The sequence below is a fragment of the Micropterus salmoides genome, unplaced genomic scaffold (assembly GCF_014851395.1).
Source record: "Micropterus salmoides isolate LMB-PRFRI ecotype aquatic unplaced genomic scaffold, ASM1485139v1 Ms_hic_scaffold_12, whole genome shotgun sequence".
Classification (NCBI taxonomy): Eukaryota; Metazoa; Chordata; class Actinopteri; order Centrarchiformes; family Centrarchidae; genus Micropterus; species Micropterus salmoides.
In genome coordinates, this window is record NW_024040263.1 from 13036230 (window position 1) to 13063597 (window position 27368).

Sequence of the window (27368 nt, forward strand, 5' to 3'; positions counted from 1 at the left end):
CCGCTTATCCTGCGTACAGGGTCACGGGAGTCAATCCCAGCTGACATCGGACAATAGGCGGGGTACACCATGGACAGGTTGTCAGTCCATCGCAGTGCCACACATAGACAAACAACGAGTCACACTCACATCCACGCCTAAGGACAATTTTGAACCCACGCAGACACAGGGAGAACATGCAAACTCCACACAGAAAGGCCGGGTTTGAACCCACGGCCTTCTTGCTGTGAGGCGACAGCGCTAATTCTAGAACCTATCCATTTTTTTTTACATTTATCTTTTATTTCATTTTGACATAAAACATAAAACATGCTACAACGTAATACCATTTTAAAGGAAGATTGGTCTTAAAGAAAATGTCTTGCAAATTTGGGAAAATTCATTCTGTTGTTGGGTTCAGCAGGTAAAACTGTCACTATATCTGACAGTAGTACATTACAGCTCGCGCATGCTCTCACTCAGACAAGGTCAGTATCCCTAGCTCGCGGCTTCAGAACATTTGTGAACACGACAGCTGAGAAACAACCACCAGCAATGAAAGAACTGCCTGTCCCACAGTGTATAGTACAAAACACGTGTGTGAACACATCCTGGCTCTACGCGGATTTTCGGGTTCATTATGTTTGCACGGCGCTCATATCGATGAATGGCAAAGAGGTGTGACGACAAACAGTGGGGAATAACTTTGCTGGCCAGTGGTATACTAGCCTCTCTACCCGCTTATAGATGTTTTCGCAGCTGCCTCTGAAGCCTGGGGCGTTCAGCCTTGGTGCCATGAATCTTTGGAGGGGCATCTTTGAGAAAGCGAGTTGAAGCAAGAGGGGATGAGGTTTTGGTGTGGCTCTCACCTTGGAGAGCGAGCCCTTCGTGGGATGAGGTTTTGCAGGGCAACCGGCTCCTTCTTGCAGGCTTGGTGGGCGGGGTTTAGTGGGGTGATACGAGCAGTAGAGAGACACATAGAAGACTTTGCATTGCATGTTCATTTGTTACCGACTTCTGCTTTTCTATATGCTATGAAAGTGCAATGTCAGCACTACTTTTATGATTAACTTCTTTTACAAATACAACATTTAAAAAGCATTCATGATATGTGTTTATAAACACTTTTCTAGGTCAGATTTTTGGGCCGAGTCCTCAACATTAGGCTACTTTAGATGGCAATAATAAAAAACCTCAGTCAACATGAAAGATCCAGAAACAGGTTCTTAGTTGTAGAGTTAGAGGTTAACAAAGAACATATCTGAGTCCTCTCCATTTCAAGTCTTTCATACAGTTCAATAGGCATAACAATGTGAAAATATTCATCTCTGACCTGTCAGCTCACCGTTCTTCAGCCTTATAGAGCATTGCACCTGAGCATTTTTTTATTCATTATGCTTATGTTGACAACACATGAACTCAGAAAATAGCTAGTCAGGGTGCTCGGCTCTCTGAGACAGACATAACTGTCTGTCTTTCAACATTATTTCAGTCCATCCTCTCAGTGGCATCTTTCAGCATCAGGTGGAATCCAAATGATCTTTTTATTCGTGGTGCGACATTTACCTGCAGGAGTAGCTCATGCATTTAACTTGTTTCCAAGGCGCTCTCCTGTGCCGTAACTACACAAAACCACAGTTGCTCTCCCTCCTTGCCATCAACTTCGCAGTTGCATCAGTCCTCACCCTCTTTCATCTGCATTATTTGGACATACCATTATGCATTTGCAATCTCTCTTTATGAAGGGTGTCCCTCAGACTTGTGTGTGTTTCTCATCTGCTCGATCTCTGAATGGCATACTTGTTTCCCTTGACTCTCCATCCATGGGTTATGGATGGATCTTCCCTGTTTTCCTCAGTTGGATATGTCACTTGCGCTGGATGAACTTTATGCTATAACCATTTGCTGAGTGTGCACGTCTGGGGTCAGTATCTGCTGTGTTCTACTTTTTAACTTAAGCTATGAGAGTATGTCTTTACGTAACTAACCGGACATAGCGTATTGATTGTTGTTAACTTGACTGCAGTGTCCAAAAATGGCATTAAACGGCTACTCAATGAGTTAAAATGTATCGCCAAGGGGTCTTGCCCAAGCATCCATATGTGAATTCTTTTATTGGTTATATTAATGTAATTATCAGATTGCCGGTCATTGCTGACCATGTTTGTTGTATTCTGGTCATTGCTGACCCAAATAATTCAGTTCCTGGTCACTACCTTATTTTGGCCATTGCTGGTCATTCACTACTTTAACATTAATTAATCAATACTGCTGTCCGGTAAGGTGAAAAACAATATTTTCTTTTTGGGGATATATTCCTATACAGCTGATGGCATCACAAACCCCTTAATGACGAGGGGTCTAATCGCCAAAGACTCCTCACATATTTCCTCCACTTCCTATTGTGCACAATGTGAGATAAATGTATCTAATTACTCTGTAAGTCTCTTTTTCCAAGTCTCTCCTGATTGAAATATAGATATTTGATAGGTTAAGCTAGTAGTGGAAGAAGTGTTCAGATTCTTTATTTAAGTAAAAGTACCAATACCACACTGTAAATATACTCCATTGTTAGTAAACATCCCACATTGAAAATGTTACTTAAAAGTACAAAAGTATTATCAGGAAAATGTATTTAAAGTATCAAAAGATATACAGTATATCTAATGATATACTATATATACACATACATAATATTAGTGTATTATTAATATTTTTAATAAATATAATTTAATTAAGAAAACATTTAGTATTATCATGGATAATTATGCATTCATTTTTAAGCAGTATTTTATTCTTGTAATTGATTGAGGTGAACCTCAAAATGATTCTGTTTACTGCAATTTAAGACAAGGAATTTGAGAATCAAAAGTTTCACACTAGGGCTGGGTAATGGGTATCGTGAAAATGTTCAATACCAAGATTTTATACGGCAGCTGAGTTTTGGTCCCAAAATGATGCTATTTTCAGTACCTTCATTTTCTTACAAACACATTTCATTATTTATTACAATATGCCAAACCTCTCACTACATCTTTGCTTGAAAAGTTATGATTTAGATAAGGATAGATCTTAAAAAGTAAAGAAGACTACGAATCTGACACTTAATAGTTTTCGATACTCGATGCTATATATATGGACACATTCTGTTCTCAGAAAGTATTAAAGTCTGATAGAAATCTTTATTTGACACCAGAAGCGTGTTTTAAGTTGCCTTACATAACCATTACATTTTGAAGGCACAGTTTTCGCTATTAAATCTGGAACATTATTAGGTCTTGAAACAACCACTCAAGACTCCATTCAACCTAGTCAGGTAAACAGAATGCAATTAGATGCTCCCCCAAACTCCCCAATGTAATAACCATCTACTAAAATATACATAAAATGATACATGACTATACAACCTACACCTATTTCTTGTCCTATATATATTCAGAAATAGTTTTGGTGGACAATAATAGAGAAATTTGCTGTTTTTTAGATGGTAAATCAGAAACAGAGTTAAATGACAGTCCAGCAAATACTTTCGTCCAGTCAAGAAAATTCACATTAAAGGGTTGACAAAACTGTCAAAACTCTGTGGTACAGCCTTTCTGAAATGACATCTATCACAAGCTAATTCATCCATGGCATTGTCAGACAGCTTTGTCAGGCTGTAGCTATATTGTTGTAAGGTCTTACAATAAATGAAAAACACCAAATACATGTATTTGGACTGATGCCTGTCAAATGAAATTTAATCTTTCAATTAACCTAGTAATCTCCAGACTGGTCTCCAAGCTGTTTGATCAGGGAGCGTCTCTGAATCCTCATCTGGAGAGCACCAACTGGGGAGGGTGAAAACCTGCAAATATGTCAATTATCTATAACCACTTATCCTTACAGGGTCGGGCTGGAGCCGATCCCAGCCAGAGACTTGAGTTTGCAATTGTCCACATAAGGAGGTGGTTGGCGTGAGTGGATGTTTGGTTCAAACACAAGACTTTTACTCAGGAGGCCGAGGTCCCATGTGAAAGAAAGTCAAAGTTGATTTATTTGAAGTTTTTTAAATAACGTTACATAGGGGATTTATATCACTTGACTTACATAATGTATTTACTTTAACACAAAAAATCAGCTAAGCCACAATCTTTTCCTAAACCCAACCAAGTAGTTTTATTGCCTAAACCTAACCTAAATACTACTGTGTTAAACATCATGTGACTTACGTAACATATATAAGGTCCGGTAAGCCTATCACTGGACTGGTACTTTCTAACTGTTGTATATGTTGTTTTAGAACTAATGACAATAGACCTACTTTGTTGTTTGGGTCTGAGGATGTGTTGAGTCTAACTGTTATTGAAAAATAGCATTTATACTTTTTTGTATTCCATTTTGAAACATACAAATAATACTGTAGCCACAAATACCAGTCCATCGACTCTGGCTCTCTACCAAACATATTTGGGCCCCCAGTGGAAAATGATATTTTAATGTTGGGCCTTGTAGACTATCAAAGCAACAGGGGTTATTTCAGGTTTTCTGTGTTCCAGAAATGAAAGTCCCATTAATTTTGTGCATATATAATCGTAGGTGACTGGCAGCTGGAGCACTTCCAAGCCTTGGATGGACATGAAACTCTCATGAATCATCAGTAGAAAAGATGAGCAACTGTGCTCCTTTAAAGAAAGTCAAAGGTACAAGCTAGAAGGAAGCATGTCTGTAAGAAACACAATCACTAACACTTAAAACTCTGAAAATTATGCTTTGTGGAAACCTGGGAATACATTCAGCAGTTAAAATCAGGTCATTTTTGATTCTGTGTCACTTTCGGATGAATCCAGCAGATATGATGTTATGTTTTCTTCCCAATTGTAAAATCAAAGCAAAGAATTTTCTACAGCTCTATGGCCCCCTCTTCTTAGCAAAGGCTATTCATGGCTATTGTAGTATTCAGTTGTACTGATGTACTGTATCTAACCGATGGAAATGTTTGGCTTTGTTTCTGATTATTCAGACATTCAACTTAATTTTAGATTTTTCAAACTTGAAATAATAAAACTCATGTCCATAACATAAACCTATAGCATGCTCCTTTATCTATAGGAGACTCAAGTGTTTCTGTAATGAAGAACATTGAGGATATCAATAAAATAACTTCATTGTAAATTTACAGTGGTATACTTCCAGAAGCAAGTTTCTGCACTATCAGAAATATATTGTAGCTATAAGGACAAATAAAAAATCCCAATGAAAATGACACAAATGTACTCTCTTATAATCAGTACCATCATGTGGGAAGCAGACTGATACTGTTTCTTGTTCTGTGCCATGTGCTATAGGCTATTAAATCGGACAAACTAACTACTGACAATGGTTGCCAAAATTAAGTCAAATAAACGTACCAGATGATTGACAGATAAATGATCAAAGAAGATTTGCATCTTACAAACAGAACAGTTTAGTGTTGCAATGATGACCCTGATGTCTTAAGGGTTATTTTGGCTTGGACTTGAGACTTTTATTTAGAAGTGAGTCTGCATTACAAACTGGATGTGTGGAGTTTGAAAGATATTAAGGAGGTAGACGGAGCTCCTGAGTTGAGCTATTAAAATTGTACCATCCACTATATTTGAAGCTTGACGTAAACATATGTTTCCGAGCAACATCATCAGTGAGACACGCACAAGGAGGGTAGAAAACAAACCAGAATTTTTGTCTGATTATGAAATGAACATGATGTGAAAATTTTGTGCCTTAAACCACATGAATAACAAAAGTAATGGGTGGAAAACGTTCATTGTGCCAGGAAAGATACCCACCATTTACTGCATGATTAGCCATTAGCTCCAGTGACAGCCCTGGATATTATATGTTGCTAGTACTGGAAGGTGGTGGACCGTTTGAGGACAGGTGAGGAAGAAAGGCCTGTTTTAATGTAAGACAGCTCACACCGTTTTGTGCGATCATTTGTCAGGCTCTGTGATCAATGCTTTGGTGATGAGTCTGAAATGTATGCGACTTGGTGACAGCAGTGGAAACTGATGGAAAGGAAAAGGCATCATGTTCAATCAAACAGGTGCGCAGTCTTGTTTCATGATCTTATGTGGCTGATAAATAATACTTAATTAAATCTTGTACTGACATGAGTTTCTTGTGAGTAAAGACTTTACACACAGCAGGCATATGAGTTTTTGTACTAATGTAACAGATCTGCACTGGTTGCACCAGCAAGTTCTCACCTAAGTTAGGGTGTAAAGCCGACCCTGAAGGCTTAGTAACTATACTAGTTAGTTTAGGTAATTAAATCAGCTACTAAAATTGGTTGCACCATGATTACTTGGGGCAGTTAAAGTCATAACTAAGGCAAGTGGCCAATCAACGATCAAGAGTTTCCATCATAATGTTAACCATGCGCATTAGTTTTCTGGGTGGCATGAGCCACAGGTATCGTAGCACATGATAATAAGCTAGATTGATAGTGAAATACCATGTTAATAAATTAGGTCTCTATTGGATCACTGTCTTGCAAAATGGCATGCAATCAATGAAAAATAATGCTGTGGGGCAGAATAACTGACATGCATTTTATGATCTACACCTACCCTGCGGCATGTGTAAGTATTTAGTTGTTACTTCAAGATATGTTGTAACTTATATATCCATTGTGCAACCGCTTTAATTTCAGTAATAAATTACAACTTTTTGAACTTGCATACAGCTGGTGCAACAGGCCACTGGCATATATCTAGTGTCTGGTATAGTTTACATTGTGCCTGTGCTCTAACTTGAGTCAAATGGCAGGAATTTCATATACGCTAACATATGCTAACATTACTTGTGCGAGGGAGGTTGCTTTGCTTTTAACCCTTCTTGGCTTTGCCCGTTGATGTTTAGTGACAGTTCATTTGTCACTACCAGTAGAGCTAACTTTGTGTTGTCTGTGTTAGCGTTATCACTGCTACTAGCTTCTCCTGCGTACAAATCTTTGGTTGTTGTAAATGGGAAACATGTCTATACTAGAGTTAAAGTATCTCGGCCTATGTTATTTTCATTCTTTTTCATTCTTGTTTAATCTGTCACATGTGAGTCCCCCCAACTTTATAGAAGTGCTTTTTGACAATTAACGCCTGATTTTATTAAACTTTGTTCTTTTGCAAGGTTTTGAGAGAAACATTATTTTATCTGGAGTAGTAGGCTCCAGCTTTGATTGTAGCCTAGTTTGACCTAATCAATGGATAATATCTGATCCCTCCATACCTGTCAATTACAGCATACTACAGGTCGCAGACGGGCTACTCGTACCAAGCTAACATCAGCCAAATTGTTCTTTTGTTTTTTAACAAATATATATAATTCAAACAAACAAGAACATTTAAACCATACAGGATTTCAGCTGTGTCTCCACTGCAGCTGTTAACCAGCACTGAGCACCGCTGAGAAAAACGGCCTTTGGCTGAACCTAACTGCCGACCCCTGCTGTAGGCTTGCTGCATATTTTTCACCAGGCTTACTACAAAACTTCTTATAAACAACATTTAAATGAAACTCTATATTTACCGATAATGATGTAGATCTGAACTGCTGGTAATGTGTCACCACTTGACGAATAGTAAAGTAGAGGTCGGGATGCACACAATTATCAAGACGCTGAGAAATGATGCTCAGTTGAGATACGACAGATGAAGAAGGATGTGAGAGAAAATATATGGAGATCTAGGAGCTGCTGAATGGGTTCGGTTTAATTGTAATTCTGCTCTCTTTGCGTGTACGCACTATCATGAACACTTCATCACCCGCACCAATACCCCCAATATGTGTGTGTGTGTGTGTGTGTGTGTGTGTCTATTTGTGTGTGTAACACACAAATAGACACACACACACTTGCACTCATAGTCACACACAGCTACACAATCTTTACTGAAGACAAACATCCACATGCACGTGCAAGCAGTGCACATGTACAGCAACACACAATTATACAGTCCTCACAAACTACACACACACACACACACACAGTTCCAATAAAGGACACACACCCTCTTCCACAGCACACACTCAGTAACAGACACACACACACACACTGCATTCATTTCCCTTTCATTCAGCACAGGCACATATTGTGCTGCTGTAACACACACACACACACACACACACACACACACACACACACATACACACACCATTTGCAGAGCTTGCTCCTAGCTCTCCCTGCACACACACACCCCTCCCCCTCTATCTCTGTCAGACACACACATCACACACAAGCATACACACACATACAGTCACACAAACACACACAAGTACACGCGCATTCCCTCCTACGCAGGCGCGCTCACACACACACGCATACACACTCGCACACACATTCCCTCTTTCCTTTCACACACACACACACACACACATCTCCCTTGTACACCCTTCCCCCACTCTCTCACACACAGATACACACACGTACATGTCCTCTCTCTCTTCCTTGCTTGCTCATTCACTCGCTCTCACACACATACGCACAAATAAATACACACACTCCCTCTCTTGCTCTGCTTCTCTCACACACACACACACAGTAACACACACACACACAGGAACACACACGCCTGCGTATTCACAGGCACACATATACACACATTCTGTCTCCTGCTTGCTCACCCCTCCCTCTCTCTGTCTCTCTCTCTGTCTGTCTGTCTCTCTCTCTCACACACACACACATACACACAACACACTCTTCCCTGCCCTCTCTCCCCTTCTCTTTTTTCATCTCTCTGTCTCTCTCAGACACACATACACCCACATGCACACATGAATTTTCAAGCACACAGAGACAGACACACACCCATTTTCTCTCTCTTTCTTTCTCTCCCTGTAACACACATGCATATTTTCTCTCTTGCTCGCTGCACACACTTTCTCTCCTTCTCACACACACACACACACACACACACACACACACCTCCCCCCTCTTCCACAGGCATCCTGGCTGCCACTCCTTCCCTAACAACCACATACACAAACGAAAAGATGCACACACACATGCACATATACATAAACACGTATAAACAAACATGCATAAACACACACATGCACACACACCCTTTTAAAACACACACCCCACCCCTTTCGCTCAAACACACATCCTGTCTTTTCTTACAGTTAAACATAAACACACAATCTCACTGCTAATATTCACACTCAAAATGTAAAATAAACCACATTTTATCTCACATCATTTTTTCTTGCACCAAAAATAAATAAATAAAAAGCATCCTCCTGTCTTTCAAACACTCTATTGATCACCAACACTTGGGAGCCAATCTGTTTTTAAGTCACACAGATACAAGAGACAACTCATATTATAGCCAAGATCAATTTATTTCAACCCACTCACACACCCTCTGAAATACAGTCAACAATAAATAAAGTTTTTACATCATACCAAAGTTTCAGACAAACATAAAAGACTGTACATTCTTTTGGTGTCATATTCACAATGCATTCACCAGTGCTCTCGCTTATATATTTTGTAAGCTGATTAATGATAAGTAATCATTTTGACCTTAAATGAAAACAATAACAGCATTTAAACTATGAAGTTAGAGTTTAAAATGTATGTCCTGGTTGCCATATTGGCCCTGTATTATATTCAATACGTCACTATAAAATGAAACTGATGGGAGGGCTTTAGTGCTGGTCTGTTTTGTTTACATTGTTTTAAGGCACTTTTAGACATAAAATACTGCGTAAATATTCTAGGTGGCTCAAGTTTGAATAAAAGCGGTAACATTGCCAGTAAAAGCAAAGTCAGGATTACAGTGTTCTTACATACGAAAATTTCAAATATATAGTGGGCAAACCAATCATCAATCAAAGTGAATGCGCTTTGATCATGCAGGACATTTTGAAACAGCAGATTTGAGACACTTCTGCAAGCTACATTTGTAAAAAATGATATTTGAGAACTTCTTTCCATACTGATAAAAAAAAAAAAATGACATTGTACAATACTCGTAAGTTACAGCATTGTAGAGCTGAAATGATTAGTTGATTCATCTGTCTGCAGAAAATTAATTTAAAAAATATTAATTTTATGATCAACTGCTTGTTTAAGTCTTTTTTTCAGCAAAACTGCCTAAAATTCACTTGCTCCAGGTTCTAAAAATAAATATTTACTATATTTTTAGTCTTCAATGATAGTAAACTGAATGTGTCAACTTTCTCTGGGATTTTACCATTTTCTGAGATTTTATTAAATCAATTAAAAACCTAATTAAATAATTGGTTATAAACGGTCTTGAAAATATTCGTTACTTGCAGCCTTATATATTTCCAATATTGCAAAAAAGATGCCAACTATCAGGCACTGCTCTATCCATTTAGAGATACTTCTTCATAACGGAGCCCTACAGTGTGTTTGAAAGTTGAAAAGCCAGCCCTTGAACAGAGAGAACAATGTGACAGATTCCATGTCAGAGAGGGGCTTTACTTGAAAAGCTCAAGAGAAGATGGTTTTCATTCCAAAAGACAGATTTAATTTGAGACACCAACGAGATCTTTGGACTACAGTGATGTAGTGTAATACAAAACAAATTTGTCAGCCGAAAGATTAAATCTAGCTTTGGTGTCTGGTGTCTTGCGTTAACATTTTATCGAGGGACAAGTGTATCCGGCAAGACAATCATTGCACCGATAAAGCCACATTTGCAGGATGGGGATTATTGCCGCTTGACTATAAACTATAAAAGATAAACAATAATGACAATTCATCAGTACATCCAAACATTTGGTTGACCATCAGGGATAACATGGGGTCAATCATACAGTCTTTACAATGTGAAAATCCAGCCACTGTTGTGACAACTCTAATGAGTGTGGCAGTTTCCTACAGTATGACTGCTGCTTATATAGACAGATGCGGTGGTAACATAATCCTCTCTTTCTGCTTCGAGCCATTTGTCTACAGCTTGCTCTCTCTGCCCAGAGGTCAAAAGTGAGAGCACCTAGTGGTGTAACAAACGACACTCATAAAGAACACACACAGTAAAAGTTAGGAAAATCAATCAATCAATCAATCAATAGCACATATGCAAAAAAAACATTTTGTTTGCCAGGAATGTAACCACGGTGCTGTACTTCCTGGAGTCTGCAGGAGGAGGACAGTCTAAAAATGACTGTATGAGTCTTGTGTAGGTCAATCCGTGACTGACAAATGATATGTGTGGCAAAAACAGAAGAACGGAGGGCTATAATATGAAGCCATTGAAACCTGTAACTACTCAGTTGTGCAGGCAATGAGGCTGCATTCAGACCAACAATAGCACTGCGTCAAAGATATGCAGCCTCATTCACTTCAGTGAGACCAATGCATTGGCCCAGTGGTCCCAGTATTGGTGGAATACTTTTTAACAAGTACAGCGTAATTCTAGTATTTACCTTGCAATGGTCAAGTCAGAGAATAAAATAATTGCCACCATGATAACTTTCCATAGTAAAATGCTCCCACATACAGTTTTGTTTTGAACAGTGTTATTCAAAATTCCTGGTTCAAGCTTTTCCTGTAGCAACATACTTGCATTTTTTAACCCAATGTTATTCTTTGTCTACAGCCAACAGAGCCAGAAAAGCCTTTTGAAAAAATAAATAAAATTTTATTAGATGTATGCGCTGTCCAGTTCATCATCCTGAAGATGTAAATACTACAAAGGTTTACTTGCTTTTTCCATAAAAGACCTCTTGCTATATTTTTTACTCCCATCACGTCCCTTTCTGCTAGTTATCATGGATCTTATTGGTTATCTAGGCAAGACTTCTATATGTAGGATTTAATCCCATTTGTAGTCTCTTCTCTTTTTCTTAGCCTGAAGCTTAATGCATCATTAAGACATTCTGGGTCTAACTGTGATGCTACTTTAATTATTAATGCAGCCCAGGTTAGACTCATTGAGTTAAACGTTGAGGGAAATTTTTGATTATTTTCTCTGTTCTGATCACTGATCACAACAAGTTAACCTATCGACTATATGTTGATTATTGCAGTGCAAGCTGCAACTGCCCAGTGGAAAGATAATGGATCACTTCACAGACAAAAATCCTTACTTTCAGCTGACTGAATTCAGGCCCTGTCAAAATGGGATATATTTTGACCATTGTAATGTAGAACATTGGTTTTGTTCCCCTCTTGCTGGGCTTTTTAACATGACCTGGTAATAAATAAATAAAATCAAAATCTTTAAAACTTTATCATTTAAATTAAATGAAGTACAAAAAATAGTTTTATGTTATTTTAAACAATCAAACAATTAAAATTAAATCAACATCAAATTTTCTTTCATCACATAAGTTTGTAGATTTCTTCTAATTAAACTGTACTTTCACTACAGTCCCTGCTTATGTGCCCATTTTTATGCCCACTTGTTGCTTCCTAAACCCTGTGACATGATTTTACATGATTTCATTGCTACTAAAGTGCCCTAAAAACATAATAAAACTATAAGAACAGGATAATTTAACATAAGCATTACTGAGGAAAACCAAGAAAGGACTATATGTAATGGCACTGTGTAAACACTAGAGGGTGCTGTTACACAGATTTCTTTTTCTGTTCACACACCGACCATCCCCAGATGAGAATCTATGTGGAATGATTTACAGCCACCTTGTTCAAAAGTACACACATCAGAGCTACAGACTGGTGATGGCATGAATTCAAATGTTCTCATTTCCATCAGAATGTGTCCCTTGCTGACTGCTTACTCCACCAGCTGCAGGGGATCCTTGCAGTATATCTTAATAATAACTTCAGCTGTGTCAAAAGGAGTGCAAAACCGTGAATGTGAGTTTGATGTTAGCAAGTGAGAAAAGTAGCTACATGTCCATTTGCATTTTGAGTTGGACTTAATCATGTTATGTTTCCTCAATGCCAAAATGTGAAAGAAAGAAAGAGAAAGAAAGAAAGAAAGAAAGAAAGAAAGAAACTGCTATATTTTAATTCAGAATCTAGATGCATTTTTGGATGTCATCTTACAATGGTAAACAATAAATAAAGTTGTATTAGACTAACATACTTAAAATAATCTTCCAACAAATGTTATTAGCTATTATAAACATAGTTATTGTCTCTTGGTACCTCTCTGTCAAAGGCTTTAAGTCTGTTCATGTAAAAGGAGTCTTCAAGCCCAATAATAACCCACCCATTCATCTCCCTGTCTCAGTAGGGATCTGTCTTTATCAGTGGGCTATTTCTCTCCATACATGTCAGCGCACACACACGCACACACACACTTCTCACGTTTCTATCTCATCTCCGAGCGCTCCTCATGCTCCTGACTCGCGTGTTCCTCGTTCGCTCCTTGGCAACCACCGAGGGCATGGCTTGCAAGGTGGTGATGGCTGTCTTGGTCCAGTAGTCCACCTCTTTGAAGATCCGGTATACCCAAAGCTTCAGCTCAAACAGAATGGTCGGATCGTCTAACTGCCAATGAGAAGGGGAGAGATCACCAAGCTCTGCCTTAATTTCAGTCCAGCACTTTCACCATCATCAGAACACCTCTGTCGACCTCATCAGCACCTACCTCCAAACCCTCCGAGCTGGGAGTCAGGACTGCCGTACCGTCAACAGCTTTGAGGAGTTCTCCAGTGTTGATTAAGAGAAGCGACAGCCTGTCCTTCACCATCTTCCTCTGGGTCTCATACTCACCCTTTTTCCCATCGCCCAGCTCCTCTTCCTCTTTGGCGATGGCTCGGTCCAGCAAGCTGCGGCACTGTAGCAGAGCAGAGTGGAGACGCCAGAGCTTGTCCCTGGTGTCCAGCTGGGAGGAAGGAGGAGGGACGGACACCAGACGGCCGTCAGCCACCGCAACATCAGCAGTGAAATTCTCCTTCTTTCTCTTGAGGGGGAAAAGAGAAAAAACAAAGAGGGTGGAAATTAAGAACACAAGTGAGATTTGGGAGGGTGTTAATGAAAAGGACAAGGAGGAGCAGTTGCGAAGTGAAGTGCATAAGTTGAAGATTGAGAAATGCTTACTATCAAGTACTAACCACACTGATGTCACTGTTGACAGCAATTTATGAAGATCATTGTCTGAGAGGCATCGGGGATTTTCTCCTAATGTGATAGGAATTTGTTCAGGCTCATTCACACTGCTTCAAAGAATAAAATATACGCAACAGAGGACAAGGTCTTCTAGGACAAAGTCTTCAATAAGAATGTGTGTTCCCATGTCCAGTTGAGGATGTATTAAGTCAACATATGAAAGGTTAAAATGAGCCAGTTAAAATAACACCAAAGCACCACAGAAGCGGGAGGAGTACTTTTGTAGGTGCAACACATGCAATACCTGACTATATAAAAGACTATGGTGTGACCCGACTTTCTAGTGGAAGTCAACATCTGAAACTCAAAATCCTTAACACATACTGTATGCTGAAATTAAGGAAATAGTTAAACATTTTAAGCTAATATTGTATATCACTTTACTGCAGAGTTAGATTGATATCTCTGATATGTCTGCACGACGTAGCTACAGTCAGACTGAAAACGGGGAAACAGCTAGCCTGGCTAACCACAAATTGTTGTTTTTACACTTTTTGTAGGATTAAATAAAGGTGATATAACATTTTGATTAGTGAGCTTTAGAGGTGCTAGTAGGGGGAACCCGCTAGCCTGGCTCTGTCCTGATATAGTAAAATCTGCCTGTTTCCGCTCTTTATGCTAAGCTAAGCTAACCAGCTGCTGGTGGTGACATCGTATTTACCATACACAGCTAACAGTGGTATTAATCTTCTCATTCAACTCTTAGCAAGGAAAACGAATAGGCCCATTTCCCAAAACTATTCTTTAACATTGATATAAAATCAATAGGCCTACAGTATATCTATGTCTGATAAACAGCACCTCTGAACTCTTAGAGCTACATTATGACATATCTGACGTGATGTTGACGGGACACTTTACTGGCATGATTGTATCTGGCATCAGTTTCAGTACTTCGGTGAGTTGTGAATCCCAGAGGCCTCCTTGTGACATTATACTGAGGCGTTAATGTTGAACCCTGCATGCAAGTTAGAACCAGAGTGACAGAGTGGCCTAATGTGACCTGTATGCTCTGAGAGTCAAGGGAAGGAAGTTAATGTTTACTGCTCAGCCTGCAGAGGAAATGTGATTCAGGCAGTTATGGATACCCCGGGAAGCGATACTGTAGCCAGAAGCAATATTCTCATGGATCATTGTGAATAATGATAACGTGGTAAGCTCTGAAAATGATTTACGAGGTATCAAATGGATGTTGCAAATGAATGTTTTCCCACCCAATGAATAGGCAAGGGACAGCCCGCCTGGAAAAAATAATACTCTGCCTAAAAAACATTCAATCTGCATTGGATTCATTTGAGACCAATGTGCCAGAGACTAAACTAAATCCTATATCAGAGACAATCCCCCCTTCCAAGGAGAGAAAACATGTACATATGCATATATCTCTGTATGACAGGCTATGACATATCTAATCACTTCATGGTGTGATCAATGGAATATCTCCAAAACAAAACCATATGCCCACAAAGTCAGTGATGAGTGCACATACAAAAAAGTTTCAAGAGAGAAGAAAATTGCAGAAGACATGAAGGTTAGAGGAAGGAACGGTCAAATCCTGGGGAGTGAAGTGGATGAAGTTATATGCCGCTCCCTTGCTCCTGGCAAGACACATGAAAGCAAGGAAGGATGGGGCGGTGAACTGGCAGGAAACCAAGAACATTTAATAGCCGGTAGCTCTCACACCTATAGGCAAAGAGACTTGTGGAAAAGAGACAAGGCTTCATGCCCAGGCATTGATGACATTGTGCCAGGAAAAAACGCCCACTTCTGTCATTCCAAGCCCCCACCCCACACACACTGCATTCCTACCCCCTGCTGTCTTAGACATAATTTATTTCTCTTTCACACACACACACACACACATAAGCACACACTCCTCCCTCTTATCTTGCTTTTGCATGCATCCCTTTCATCGTTCAATTCTTATCCTCTCTTTCTCCCACTCTCTCTCTCACAAGAAAACACACACTTTGCCCACGTACTTCTTTCAAGCACACACACAGTGACATGCACACAAAGTTACAGACATGCTTGTACATAGGACACCCATGACACACGCACTCAGGAGGGAGGGAAAAAAATCTATTAATTTTCCATTTAACCTTGGCCTATTTCTCACTCTCCTTTATCCACACACAGTCTTTAGCTCGGGACTATGCGGGACTGTGATCTGCTGGCAGGTTGCACCCAGTGGGAAACAGTAGCTCCTTTACTCACATAAAGTTCCAGCAAGACAGAACACTCATGGTGAAGCTGCTCCGCTATAGCAGCAGCTCGGGCCGCGGTGGTCCTGCCCAGATCCGAGCCGGTCATGCCTCTAGTCCGCCTGTCTGCCATTGGACCTCCAGCTGCCTCTGCCGGGAAAACACGCTCGCAGTTGGAGCAGTAGAGCAACAGACTGTCCCCACTAATATATGCCCGTGTGCGCCTGCCTCATCCCGACAACACCGCGGTTCATGGTTCACTGCCCTTCCGCTCCCCTTTGCTGAAACTCAGTCGGCGTGAACTGGAGCCAGAGACGGCTTCTCCTCTCTTCGGTTTTCGGTAAAACGAGTTTCCCAGTTTGTCGGACCTTGTCTGCTTACTGTTACTTACGTTACAGAGTTTGTTGCCAACTCTCCGCCCTTTCCCCCGGGAACCTGATGCCAGACAAGAGGAATTTAAGGGGACATGCTGGGGCGGAGAGTGAAGGAGGGGAGGAGAGGGGGAGGAGGGAAGAGCTCATCAACTTATTCATGGGGAGCTGATCTGACTTACTGGTAGTGACAAAGATGTAAGCAGGATGTTGTCTGGACTATTTCAATCTGCTTCGGTAGGTGCATGATAAAAGTAGGCTATACAAAAGATCACAGCAAAATCACAAATAAACTATAGGCTACTATAAGTGGCTGCCTAAGTACTGTTTTGAGGTAGGCTACTTAACTTTACTTGATTAGACCAGTATTTCTGCTTTATGCTACTAAATGTGATCAGTTTATAAAATTTGACCATAACCTCCCTTATAAAGCACTTTGAATTAGTTTCACACTAATGAACTGCTTAGGCCTAGATTAATGCATGCATTTATAATTATGATCCAATAATATGATAATACAACATTAAATGACTTATTTTGATACTGTAAGTAATATTTTAAATGCAGGACTTTTACATCTAATGTAGTTTTTTTAATACTGTGGTATTTCTATAAAACCATACCATACTGTTAACAATCTGAAAGTACCAATACAATGGATATAATGGTGATTTGAACCATGTATTTGCTTCATCAAAATAACTCTCAGTATGGCACAATACAGCAAAGAAAAGAAGCCTTATATGGAGTATAAATAACTGCATATGTTGGACACCCTCATAGTAGACATTTTTACTTGTCATAGTGGAAAAACAACAGGTGTAACCAATGACAGGAATGTTAGTGATGGGTTTGTTACATTTAGACTGCCAGTAAGCCACGTTAGTAAGCCAGCATGCCCTCTAACAGAAGAAAGGAAGCAAGAAGTTATTCAAAACATTTACAAACATAATACTAAAAACTATTCCACAATGCCTTACAAACATATAAAATGTATAGATTGTGCTGATTTCAGTAGCCTATTTGAACAAATGCTAAAAGTAATGTGTAAATGTGTAATGTGTTAAATTAACAACCTCTGACAATATATCACATCCAGTGGTGGATGAAGTTTTTAGATCCTTTTCTTAAGTACTAATACCACACAGTAAAGTAAACTTTCTGTATTGAAAATGTTACTTAAGTAAAAATATGTAAGTATGATCAGGGAAATGTACTTAAAGTCTTGAAAGTAAAAGTGTTCAAAGCAGTAAAATGTTCCTGTGACTGTTATTGTACTATTATATATTCTATCATGAGCTAATTATTCCCCATGTGTTCATTTAAAAGCAGGATTTTACTAGTTTTTGAGGTGGAACTCGTTGTGAGGTATTTTGTATTGGACTGCAACTACTAATTATTTTCATTCTGGAGTCATCTGCTAATTATTTTCTCCATTAATCGATTGTAAAATTTCTGAAAATAGTGAGACATTACATTTATATATGTGTATATATATATATATATATATATATATATATATCCAAAGTGACTTACAATTGTTATATATGTGAGGGGTCGCAGACCTCTGGAGCAACTAGAGGTTAAATGTCTTACTTGGGGACACATTTGTGGATGGGTCTCTCACACACGTGTGCATTATCCATTATTAACACCCTTATAATAATCAGAAGACATTTTTATTGAATGGGCCAAATATCCCAATTTGGACCTCTGTAGTTTACCCACCCTAGGATGAGGAGCAGTAAAGGGGTTCAGGGACTTGCTAATGCTGCACCAACAGTAATGCGCCCAACCCACGACCCTGAGATTAAGAGTCTCATGCTCTACTAACTGAGCTAGCCAGGCCGCACTGCGTGAGCAATGCTGTCACAGTTACGCAGAGCCCAAAGTGACACCTTCATAATGCTTATTTTGTTTGTTTAATTCAAATAATCAAAAAGAAAAGCAGCAAATGTTCATATTTGTGAAGCTGGAACGATAAAATGTTTTTGTATGAAAAATTACTTTTTCTAGATCAAAATAGTTGCACTGATTAATTTCTGTGAACCGACTACTAGTTTCAGCCTACGTGTATAAGCTGGTGGGTAGTTTTATTTATAACAAAACATCATATTTGATACACTCTGCATGTTTTGTGTGTAAAAAGCTTAATTTTTAAGGTAACACAAAGTAGGCGACAATATTTCACTTTGAGAAGTACCTCAAATATGTACTTACGCACAGTACTTGAGTAAATGTACTGTCCACCACTGATCACATCCCTATACGTGCAAAATATACTTAATGTTGGTTGCGTAGCGGTCACGGATCAGTGTTTGTGGGTGGGTAATGATTTAAAGGTGTAATACCCCGCCTGTGCTGCAGGTGTCAGTGCAGGCGCCTCTAATGTAAACACAGAGCAGCGGCTAAATGACACCAGGTAATTGTTACTGGAAACCTGGACGTTTCATTTAGAGAGGAAATGGGAATGATTTAATATTTCCTGCTGTACTATGTTAATACTTTCAACTGTTTACTTGCTATCAAGGAACAGCGCGCTTTAATTTGGAGACCAAGCCTACCAGCCAGCTAGCTTAGCTTCAGGTGAACATGAACTCTCTGGTTGGATACGGGGTGTCCTCGGAGTCCGACAGCGATGGAGATGTAGAGGACGTCAACGACGACAGTGTTGGGTGTGTATTCATTTAAAAAAAAATGCATATATCACAAAACAGGTTTAGATTTTCAGATCATTGCAAATAATACTAACTTAGCGTACATAGGCTGTGTTAACGTCTCTCGTGTAACTCTTATTCTCCGTCTCTCTCTGCCCCTTTTCTTCCTTGAAGTTCTGCTAATGAGATAGGTGATGAAGCATCAGCTGTCACAAGGACCCGGAACTTTTTGCTAGCGCCTGGCTCTGGTTCAAGTGAATCAGAAGCAGAGGAAGAGGACCCAGATCCGTCTCCCTCACCGTTACAACCCCAAGCATCTTCTGCAGCCTGTCACACCACCCTGCCTGCTCCATCCCTGGGCTCCCTCGCCTCCAATAAACTACCTCCTCCTTCTCTGAATACCTGCTCTGACAGCGGCGTGTTTGCCAACCCCTTCAAGGCTCAGGCAGACCAGAAGCTCAGCGCCTTGCAGAAACACGTCCCCCTCACAATGCAGGCCAAACCCTCCCAGATAGGAGGCAAAAGGATATGCGTGTCATACAGGAAAGACGGAAGGTGCAGGTTTGGGATCAAGTGCAAGTTTGCTCATGACAGTGACCTCCAGACCCCGGTCACTCCCACTGACTGCCATCCACCTGCGAGTGAGGAAACACCTGCGTCAGATAAAGCCGAGTGCCACGCAGGTGGCTCAGGATCCCAGAACCTCCAGCAGGAGACAAAAGAGGAAGAATCAGGAGGGCAGAAAGCAAAGAAGAGGAGGGTTGGACTGAGTAACACCTTGATTCCTCCTAAACGAGCAATGAAGCAGTATGCCATGCATAGGGACAGAGATCGGATCAATATGTCCTGATGGATGTTTCAGGAGCTGTTACACTGCGTCATAAAGCAATAATAGTGATAACATATGTTCTCTCAGCGTGTGTGTATGTTGTAGAAATTGTGTACTGTACATCAGTAGGATCAATTAATAACTCAGGCATACTTTACATTACATCCGGCAGCCTCTGCCACCTGACTGAACCACCAACCTCACTACTAACGGTTGATCAACTTAAGGACAGCTGCCCCAGTTGAAGACATTTGTCCCCCCCCCTGTTGTCAGACTCTCAGTGAATAGACTTTGGATAAATGTTGAGACATTTATTTACATCATAGAAATGAACAGTTTTTGTGTTTGCTCTACCACACATCCTAAATCACAAATCAGAGAGGTGCAGATTTAGTATTGACATATGCTCCAAGGTTTCTACATACCTTTGCTTATTAAATTACATTACACTTCAAAAGTTATTGACACACTTTGAGTTTGTCTTATTCAGGGACTGTGCTTGCCGTTACGTTATGGGTGCAATGTCAAATGTCACTATTTGGCTGACTATAATGACCGAGGACTTCAGTGAGTAGTACATACATTATAAGGGTTATTATTCCTTTCCAAGTCTACCACCAGCCAGGCTAAACAAACATCTGCACAGATGTCATTGAAACGAATAATGACACTGCCAACATCACTAAAACGTGCATATTTTGTGACTTCTTACAGGCCTGTGAAACATCTTCTTTGTCCATGCTTTCCATGTTTTGAAATGTGTCTCTTTAAGAGCTTAGATCTTTTTCTGTTAAGTTTTTCTTTTAACCCTACCTAATAAAGACTTTACAGTAGATCTGGACAATAAATGAAAAAATAGCTGCCTGTTTATTTAAACAGAATTTACTCACTCCACACTTATTTTGGAGGCTGTTTATAGCTTTCTAATGTGGCTTTGTGTTAATCCACAATATAAATAGAGTTAATTTGTTCCAGTAGGAACACTGATGCCACACCAATAGGCATTTGATGTGCTGTATTTTACAAAGAGGTATGCTATATTATTGCATAATCGCAACAGCATTGCAACATAACCTCAGCATCATATACACACACACACACACACACTCTCACATAAAAGGCTAGTTAAGTTTACATGACTTATGTACAAAGGCAACAACTTACACATACAGACACATACATGGTTTCCCTGATACAGATATTCTAAAAAGCTACCAAATATGACTATGAGTGAACAGTACGTAATATATTGGTGATCCTACATTTACCTCAAATATTGTTATACAGTATATCAGGTCACTGCTCACATAATCGGTTTAGTGTGCACTCTCCTTGTTCTACATGAGGGCCTGCTGCACATGTCTCCCACTGCTGTCTGACAGAACGTCCCCGTGTCCTGTCTGCTCCCAGACTACACCATCTGCCCCTACAGCTTCTGCCTGCTGAAGAGAGCTGACTGAAGGAGAGGAAGACGAGAGCACCGCATTGTCCACAATAAAGCTGCCCCCGTTGGTGGAGGCTGTATCCTGGGACTGGGGATGAGGTGCGGACAGGAGGGGAGGGCTTGGGCCGGCTGTCTGCAGGGTCTGGAGCTGCTGAGAAGTGGCTAGAATGGGGATCTGCTGATTGTGGGTCTGCGACTGGCTGACCGGCTGGAAGGTCATTTGAAGAATTTGTGTCTGCCCCTGGCTCTGCTGCTGAGAGGTATATGACTGAAGGGGCTGGGGTTGATGCTGGGTCACCACTGAGCTGGAATGGAGGGTGAGTTGCTGGATTTGGGGCTGCTGTGGCTGCTGAGCGGCCTGCACAAACTGGACGGGCATCTGGAGCTGGAGGTGAGTCTGATGCTGGTTGTCAGCCGGTGAAGGGGGGTCAATGGGCGATAGGGCAATCGTCACTGGCACCTGCATGGTATGGAGGCTCTGGTCTTGTCCCAGTAACACCACCTGGTGACTCACTTGTTGGGTCATGTGACCCATCTGGGACACCTGAACCACTTGCTGCCCAACTTGCCCTTCCTGGCTCAGCTGGTCCATCTGCCTATCCTGCCCTACTTGGCTCACATCCAGGCTGGTGACCTCTGCTTGCATGGGGTTTCTTGGCAGCTCCAGCAGGGAGGCGGGAGTTGTGATGAGGGCGCCGGCGTTGGCTGCCAGCGCCTCAGCAATAAGCACCTCAGGGTGACTCTTGGCCTTATGGGCCACCACACAGTCCTTCTTCTCAAACTTCTTGCCACAAATGGAGCAGGAGAACTGATAGGTGGCATCAGCATCGTGCTTCTTCATGTGCCAGTTGAGAGACGCCTTCTGGCGACATGTGAAGCCGCAGATTTCACACCTGTAGGGTAAAAAATGGATAGAAAATGCTTTCAAGTGTTGCCAGAAAATGTTGTGTCCAAGTGAAGAGAATGAAAATTGTGAACAGAGAAGTACTAACTGTAGGGGCTTCTCTCCCGTGTGAATCATGCGGTGTACAGCGAGGTTGTGGGAGCTCTTGAAGGCACGAGCACAGAACTCACAGATGTAGTCCCTCTGGTCTAGAATCACACAACACTCAACATATAGATGTGTTCTCCATACACTTTATCAAATATAACAAGAAATAGTCACACAGATCGAAGCTAATGTATGCCGCATGTATATACACTATGTGTACCTGTGTGGTGCTTTGCATGACGCAGCAGCTGCTTCTGTAGTCGGAAAAGTCTTCCACAAGACGGATGAGGACATACGTACTTCTTCTTGAGTAAGTGTTGGTACTTTATATGGTGCTGGGGTGCAAAACAAAGAAAACATTTAGAAACAGATCATCACTAACAGGAGAACGGAGGGGCTAGCAGAATGAAAACTGAACTTAAATAAAAAAAGTTCATGTTGCTGCTCTGATGTTTTCGTTTGAGGCTGTAACAGTATGACTTCGATGACAGCTTGTACAGTCAAATTGTCAAAGAAAAAGTATATTATGTTTTATCACAATTATGCTTATATCCCCTGATATGGATATTAAGCCATATTAAACATCTGCCAGAAAAATACTTGGACCCCTTTTAGTGCAAAAACTATTTGTTGATTAATTAATAAGTGATCAACAAAAGTCCAGCAATTTGAAGACGCCACCTAGGAACCTTTGATGGACATTTGTCACTATATTCTGGCATTTTGTGGACTGCAATATAATTTAATAAAAAAAAAAAAAAATTAAATTGACAGATTATTCTATAATGATTGTTAGTAGAAGCTCTTTTGTAGTGTATATGTTTGAAAATTAAGTGGTCCACAGCAAAGTTTGGAATAGATCCCCAGTGATTACATTTGAATGGCAGTAGCTCAGAGTGACGGATGTAAATAACCCTCAGTATGACTGTGTAGCTGCTGAGGCAGACCTGTAGGTAGCGAGGATGAGCCAGGACTGTCCCACAGCCTTCCATTTCACAGCGCACATACTGCACCGGGGGCTTCTTCCTGTGTGGGTGAAGCATGCATGTACACACACACACACACACACACACACACACACACACACACACAGCAAATGTTAAATGGATCTCAAAGTCCTCATTTATAGCCCACATACCCGAATGTGCTGCTCATTATGTGAATTACCAATCACTACCATATCCTTTATTACTGGACATAATTGTGACAAGATAATTTTCATAAAATCATATTATAAAGTTCAGATTATGATGGCCTAAAAAACAGACATCTTCACCTTCTCTTTGGCAGCCGAGGGGTTTTATCATCTTTTTTCCGCCGGCCTCTCCTAACACAGAGGAAAAGAGAAAAGAAATAAACCAAACTGAGTTGCAATGGAAAAATCTTGTTATATTATTGTATTGAACACAAAGTCGTTTAGAAAAGGAGTTTGCTCCCATTACATTCAGACAGAAACTGAATAATACAGTCACAGGAGAACAACTGCTTAGTGTTTCACATGCAGAGTTTAAAATGAGTAAATGAGTAAGTACAATTGTAGCTAATTAGACATATGTGTCTATTGTTACACTGACTGGCACGCTTCAGTCAAAAACTGATTTTAAAAAACTGGCACTACTTACTTCCTGGGTCCATCTGGGTCCTCCACTATTTCTTCTTCTAGCTTTACTTCCTCTTCCACACTCTCCAAGTTGTCCAAACCTTCTATCTTTATCTCAGCAACCTCTTTCTCTTTTTTAGGTACCCTCTCTTTCTCTTTCTTCTCCTTCTGTCTTGGAGCAGCTCTGCGCTTTGGTTTAGGGACATCCCTGAGAGAAAGAAAAAAAAAAAAGAGAGACATATTAAAACAAAACAAAAATATGTTGCCGATTTCTAAATATGTCAGACACACAGCGCGCGCACACACACACACACACACACACACACACACACACACACCTTTCCGCCTTCGGGTTGTAGCTCTGGTCATTTAGGTCATCTCTAAAAGGAACATCTTCATCACTGCTGAGGCCCTCCTCCTCCTCCGCACCACTGAAAGCGAAACAACAAATCACTGAAACAGAATTCCCCACTTTCTGTACTGGGTCAAGTGACTGCGCTTGAGGTAAGTGTACCTCTGACTCTGTGGCTGGTAGCCGAGGTTGTTTGGGTCATCGTGAAATGGAACGTCGTCATCATCCACGACTGGTTCAGCAACATCCTTTATGTTGTCCTCTTTCTTTTTACTGAGACAGCATAAAAACACAGCAGTCATCAAAACACAGCGCTCTCACTCAGTCACATACTGTCACTATATACACACACACACACACACAAGTAAGGCAGTACGCGCAAAAAGCCATGGGCTCAGTGGGCCATAAATAGCAGAACAAGATCTATGCTTATGATGTATGATATGTTATGAAGCCTCTGTTGTTAAAGCTAAAACACGTCTGATGCTTTTTAAATAAATTTTAAAATGATATTCCATGACATCACAGTTAAAGCAAGTAAATCCCAGAGTGTGTCAAAGATCAGCTGTTGATAACAGCCTACAATACCTTTAATCTTTAACTTAAGGAAACCCTTAATAAAGGGGCCAAACTTATACTTACATTTCACACTTCTCTTTATTGTTTTCCTCTCCTTTCACTGCTGCGCGACAAACACAGAATGAAAGACACCATGAGTTCGAGAAAGGAAGCAAAAGCACTCTTAGCCAATAGAGCCATACAATTTCTATATATGCACACATTTGTTTAAATGATGCCAAATAGGAAAAGGCATGAAAGCGTAAAACACAAAAACATTTATATTGTAGTCTACTAGGTTCGCTCTAAGTGAGTTATTGGAAGTAGAGGGAAGAAACCACCCAGATTTTTAACTCAAAAGGCAGCACTGATCCCATTAGTTACACTACAATCACAAGCATCCCATGTCAACTGAACAAGATGTCACTGAAGGTTTTCCACAGAATGAATAATATCCTGAAGAACAATGGTGGGCATGGTGCTTCTGTGTGCTGCGCTTTTTAATTTGGGAATTACAGGCCAACATGCTAAATCATTGTGGCTTAGTGTCAACAGGTTGCTCACCAGCTGGATTCTCCATTCCAGGTTCGGTTTTACACACAGGCTTGGAAGAGCCACGGGCAGCCCTGCCAGATGGGGGCTTGGCACGAGTCTGGGCTGGGGGGCGTCTGGAGGGAAGAGCTGGAACGATGGAGCAGAAGCATGCCATCAAATACGCCATTAAGTGTGGTACAGGCATATGCAGACTCAAGCTAGCGCTCTTTGAAATACACATTGCACATATATAGATTCCGATTTAACTTAAATGTTAGCAAGATAGATATCAAACAGGGTATCAAAGAGGTTGTTCCCAACACTTCTCTGATTACCTTGAGCATCTGTGGCAGTTTTCTTTGGGTTCTCTGAGCTGCAGGAAGGAGGGGAAAACACAAGCCATCATTCGTGATATCTCTCAAACGAAAATGCATTTCGAAGTTGTAATAATATGACAATATCTTTACAGCCAGGTAAGTTTTACTCCACCCTCCCCATGCAGAGCTGTAGAAAGGGGGACGAGCTATGCTGAAGGCGTGCTTTTGACAGGAACTGACCCCACCGACATGAACACACAAATTAAAAGTCTAACGTTAGACAAGCTCATTATAAACAAATGTGGCGGGGACTGTTCAATTCAAAACTTACTCTGTGCCTTGAAGGCTGTCACCTGCGACCCCCCCTCCAGCGTCAGCCAAACCCGCAGATTCAGAATTTTTCTTCCGCCTCGAGTTGGACACCTTCCTCCGCTTGGTCGCACCGGTGTCCGGGCTCGGTTCGTCGTCTTCGTCGTCGCTCTTGGTGTCCTTCAGCCAGGCCGGTACTGCCCTCGTCGACCTGTCTCTTAAAACCCTCCCAGAGCTCTGCGGGCTCGACGCTGCTCCGTTGACGTCTGTTGATGAAGCGGAGACGCCGGACCTCGGGCGGCCCGCTCCCCGCTCTCTGAGACCCCTCCGCGGTGTAACGGTCGTACCGGTGGCCGCGGTCTCCTCTGCGGCCTGGTCCTCCGCCGGCTCGTCACCTTTATTTACACCCGTTGTTCGGTCGCAGGCCGGTTCCATCACCGTGAAGACACTTCAGGCTACCTCAAATTCCGCTTAAAGTCAAGCAGGTTTACTTGCAATTTGAGGAAAAACGGACATCTAGTTAAAAGACGTTTTGATTGCAAGCGGCCTTTATCCAACAGTGGGACATTTTCTGTGACTGCGGTGGGTTCGTCGCAAATTAAATGCATGCATTTATTGATTAGAAATTGAAAACTTTTCTTAATTATCTATTCAGCAATAAACCGACATAATTTTAAAGAAGCAGACACTATTTTTGCGTTCTTAAAGCTATAGTAGTAAACCTACTTATTCAGCCGGGCCTGGAGCACAACCATTTTGTGCGCTTTGTTGCGTCTCCTTTAAGCCAAATATAAACTGAGTTTACGTTCAGGGGCGGCAACGCATTTTAGCAACTGTAAGAAATATCTGGATTTCCCTCCCGGCCTGATGTAGATAGAGTAGGCCTAGCCGCAGTGTTTATAAATCTGCAAATACGGCAGCAGCTGAGAGCAGGAGCTCCGCGTGCACACACATGGCAGCCGAGGCATCATGGGAACTGTATTGAAAGTTAGATAAAGGATTGATCATAGTTCCGTCTTTTTTTTGTCGCGCATTTATAGATTTAGGATAAACAAATTGGAATATTAAACCTGTGGAGAATAAGCAAAGGAATTTATATTTCTGAAATGCAATAACAGTAAAAATACAATATTAATATCGATTATGTGA

The 27368-nt window shown here is 40.8% G+C and overlaps 3 protein-coding genes across 5 annotated transcripts; 1 reads left to right on the forward strand and 2 right to left on the reverse strand.

Annotated features, from left to right (window-relative positions):
• Positions 1-9317: 9317 nt before the first annotated feature.
• Positions 9318-16715, reverse strand: cntf (ciliary neurotrophic factor). The gene is made up of 3 exons (XM_038713429.1): positions 16271-16715; positions 13533-13847; positions 9318-13432 (listed from the first exon to the last, which is right to left on the reverse strand). The coding sequence occupies exons 1-3, from the start codon at positions 16388-16390 to the stop codon at positions 13259-13261; spliced, it is 609 nt and encodes a 202-aa protein (XP_038569357.1). The 5' UTR covers positions 16391-16715; the 3' UTR covers positions 9318-13258.
• A 2316-nt stretch (positions 16716-19031) lies between these two features.
• si:ch211-113e8.11 lies at positions 19032-20571 on the forward strand. Its single transcript, XM_038713433.1, has 3 exons — positions 19032-19050; positions 19159-19303; positions 19460-20571. The coding sequence occupies exons 2-3, from the start codon at positions 19221-19223 to the stop codon at positions 20133-20135; spliced, it is 759 nt and encodes a 252-aa protein (XP_038569361.1). The 5' UTR covers positions 19032-19050; positions 19159-19220; the 3' UTR covers positions 20136-20571.
• On the reverse strand, positions 20411-27157 carry si:ch211-113e8.10 (E3 ubiquitin-protein ligase ZFP91). 3 transcript variants are annotated; one of them, XM_038713431.1, is made up of 13 exons: positions 26946-27149; positions 26242-26709; positions 25929-25966; positions 25624-25740; positions 25144-25183; positions 24664-24774; positions 24488-24580; positions 24172-24357; positions 23826-23876; positions 23497-23575; positions 22770-22884; positions 22551-22650; positions 20411-22451 (listed from the first exon to the last, which is right to left on the reverse strand). In XM_038713431.1, the coding sequence occupies exons 2-13, from the start codon at positions 26652-26654 to the stop codon at positions 21452-21454; spliced, it is 2343 nt and encodes a 780-aa protein (XP_038569359.1). In that variant the 5' UTR covers positions 26655-26709; positions 26946-27149; the 3' UTR covers positions 20411-21451. The 3 variants fall into 3 exon arrangements, with proteins under 3 accessions (XP_038569359.1, XP_038569360.1, XP_038569358.1); XM_038713432.1 differs by having other exon boundaries at positions 25144-25180; positions 26242-27157; XM_038713430.1 differs by having other exon boundaries at positions 26242-27148.
• Positions 27158-27368: the final 211 nt, after the last annotated feature.

Coding starts and splice junctions, on each gene's coding strand:
- cntf (XM_038713429.1), bottom strand. CDS start 16,390: ATGGCAGACAGGCGGACTAGAGGCATGACCGGCTCGGATCTGGGCAGG. Junction 13,848..16,270: donor CTGTCTTGCTGGAACTTTAT/GTGAGTAAAGGA, acceptor TTCCCCCTCAAG/AGAAAGAAGGAGAATTTCAC. Junction 13,433..13,532: donor CCAGCTCGGAGGGTTTGGAG/GTAGGTGCTGAT, acceptor TCTCATTGGCAG/TTAGACGATCCGACCATTCT.
- si:ch211-113e8.11 (XM_038713433.1), top strand. CDS start 19,221: ATGAACTCTCTGGTTGGATACGGGGTGTCCTCGGAGTCCGACAGCGAT. Junction 19,304..19,459: donor GTCAACGACGACAGTGTTGG/GTGTGTATTCAT, acceptor TCTTCCTTGAAG/TTCTGCTAATGAGATAGGTG.
- si:ch211-113e8.10 (XM_038713431.1), bottom strand. CDS start 26,654: ATGGAACCGGCCTGCGACCGAACAACGGGTGTAAATAAAGGTGACGAG. Junction 25,741..25,928: donor AACTGCCACAGATGCTCAAG/GTAATCAGAGAA, acceptor CCATCGTTCCAG/CTCTTCCCTCCAGACGCCCC. Junction 24,775..25,143: donor AATAAAGAGAAGTGTGAAAT/GTAAGTATAAGT, acceptor ATGCTGTCTCAG/TAAAAAGAAAGAGGACAACA.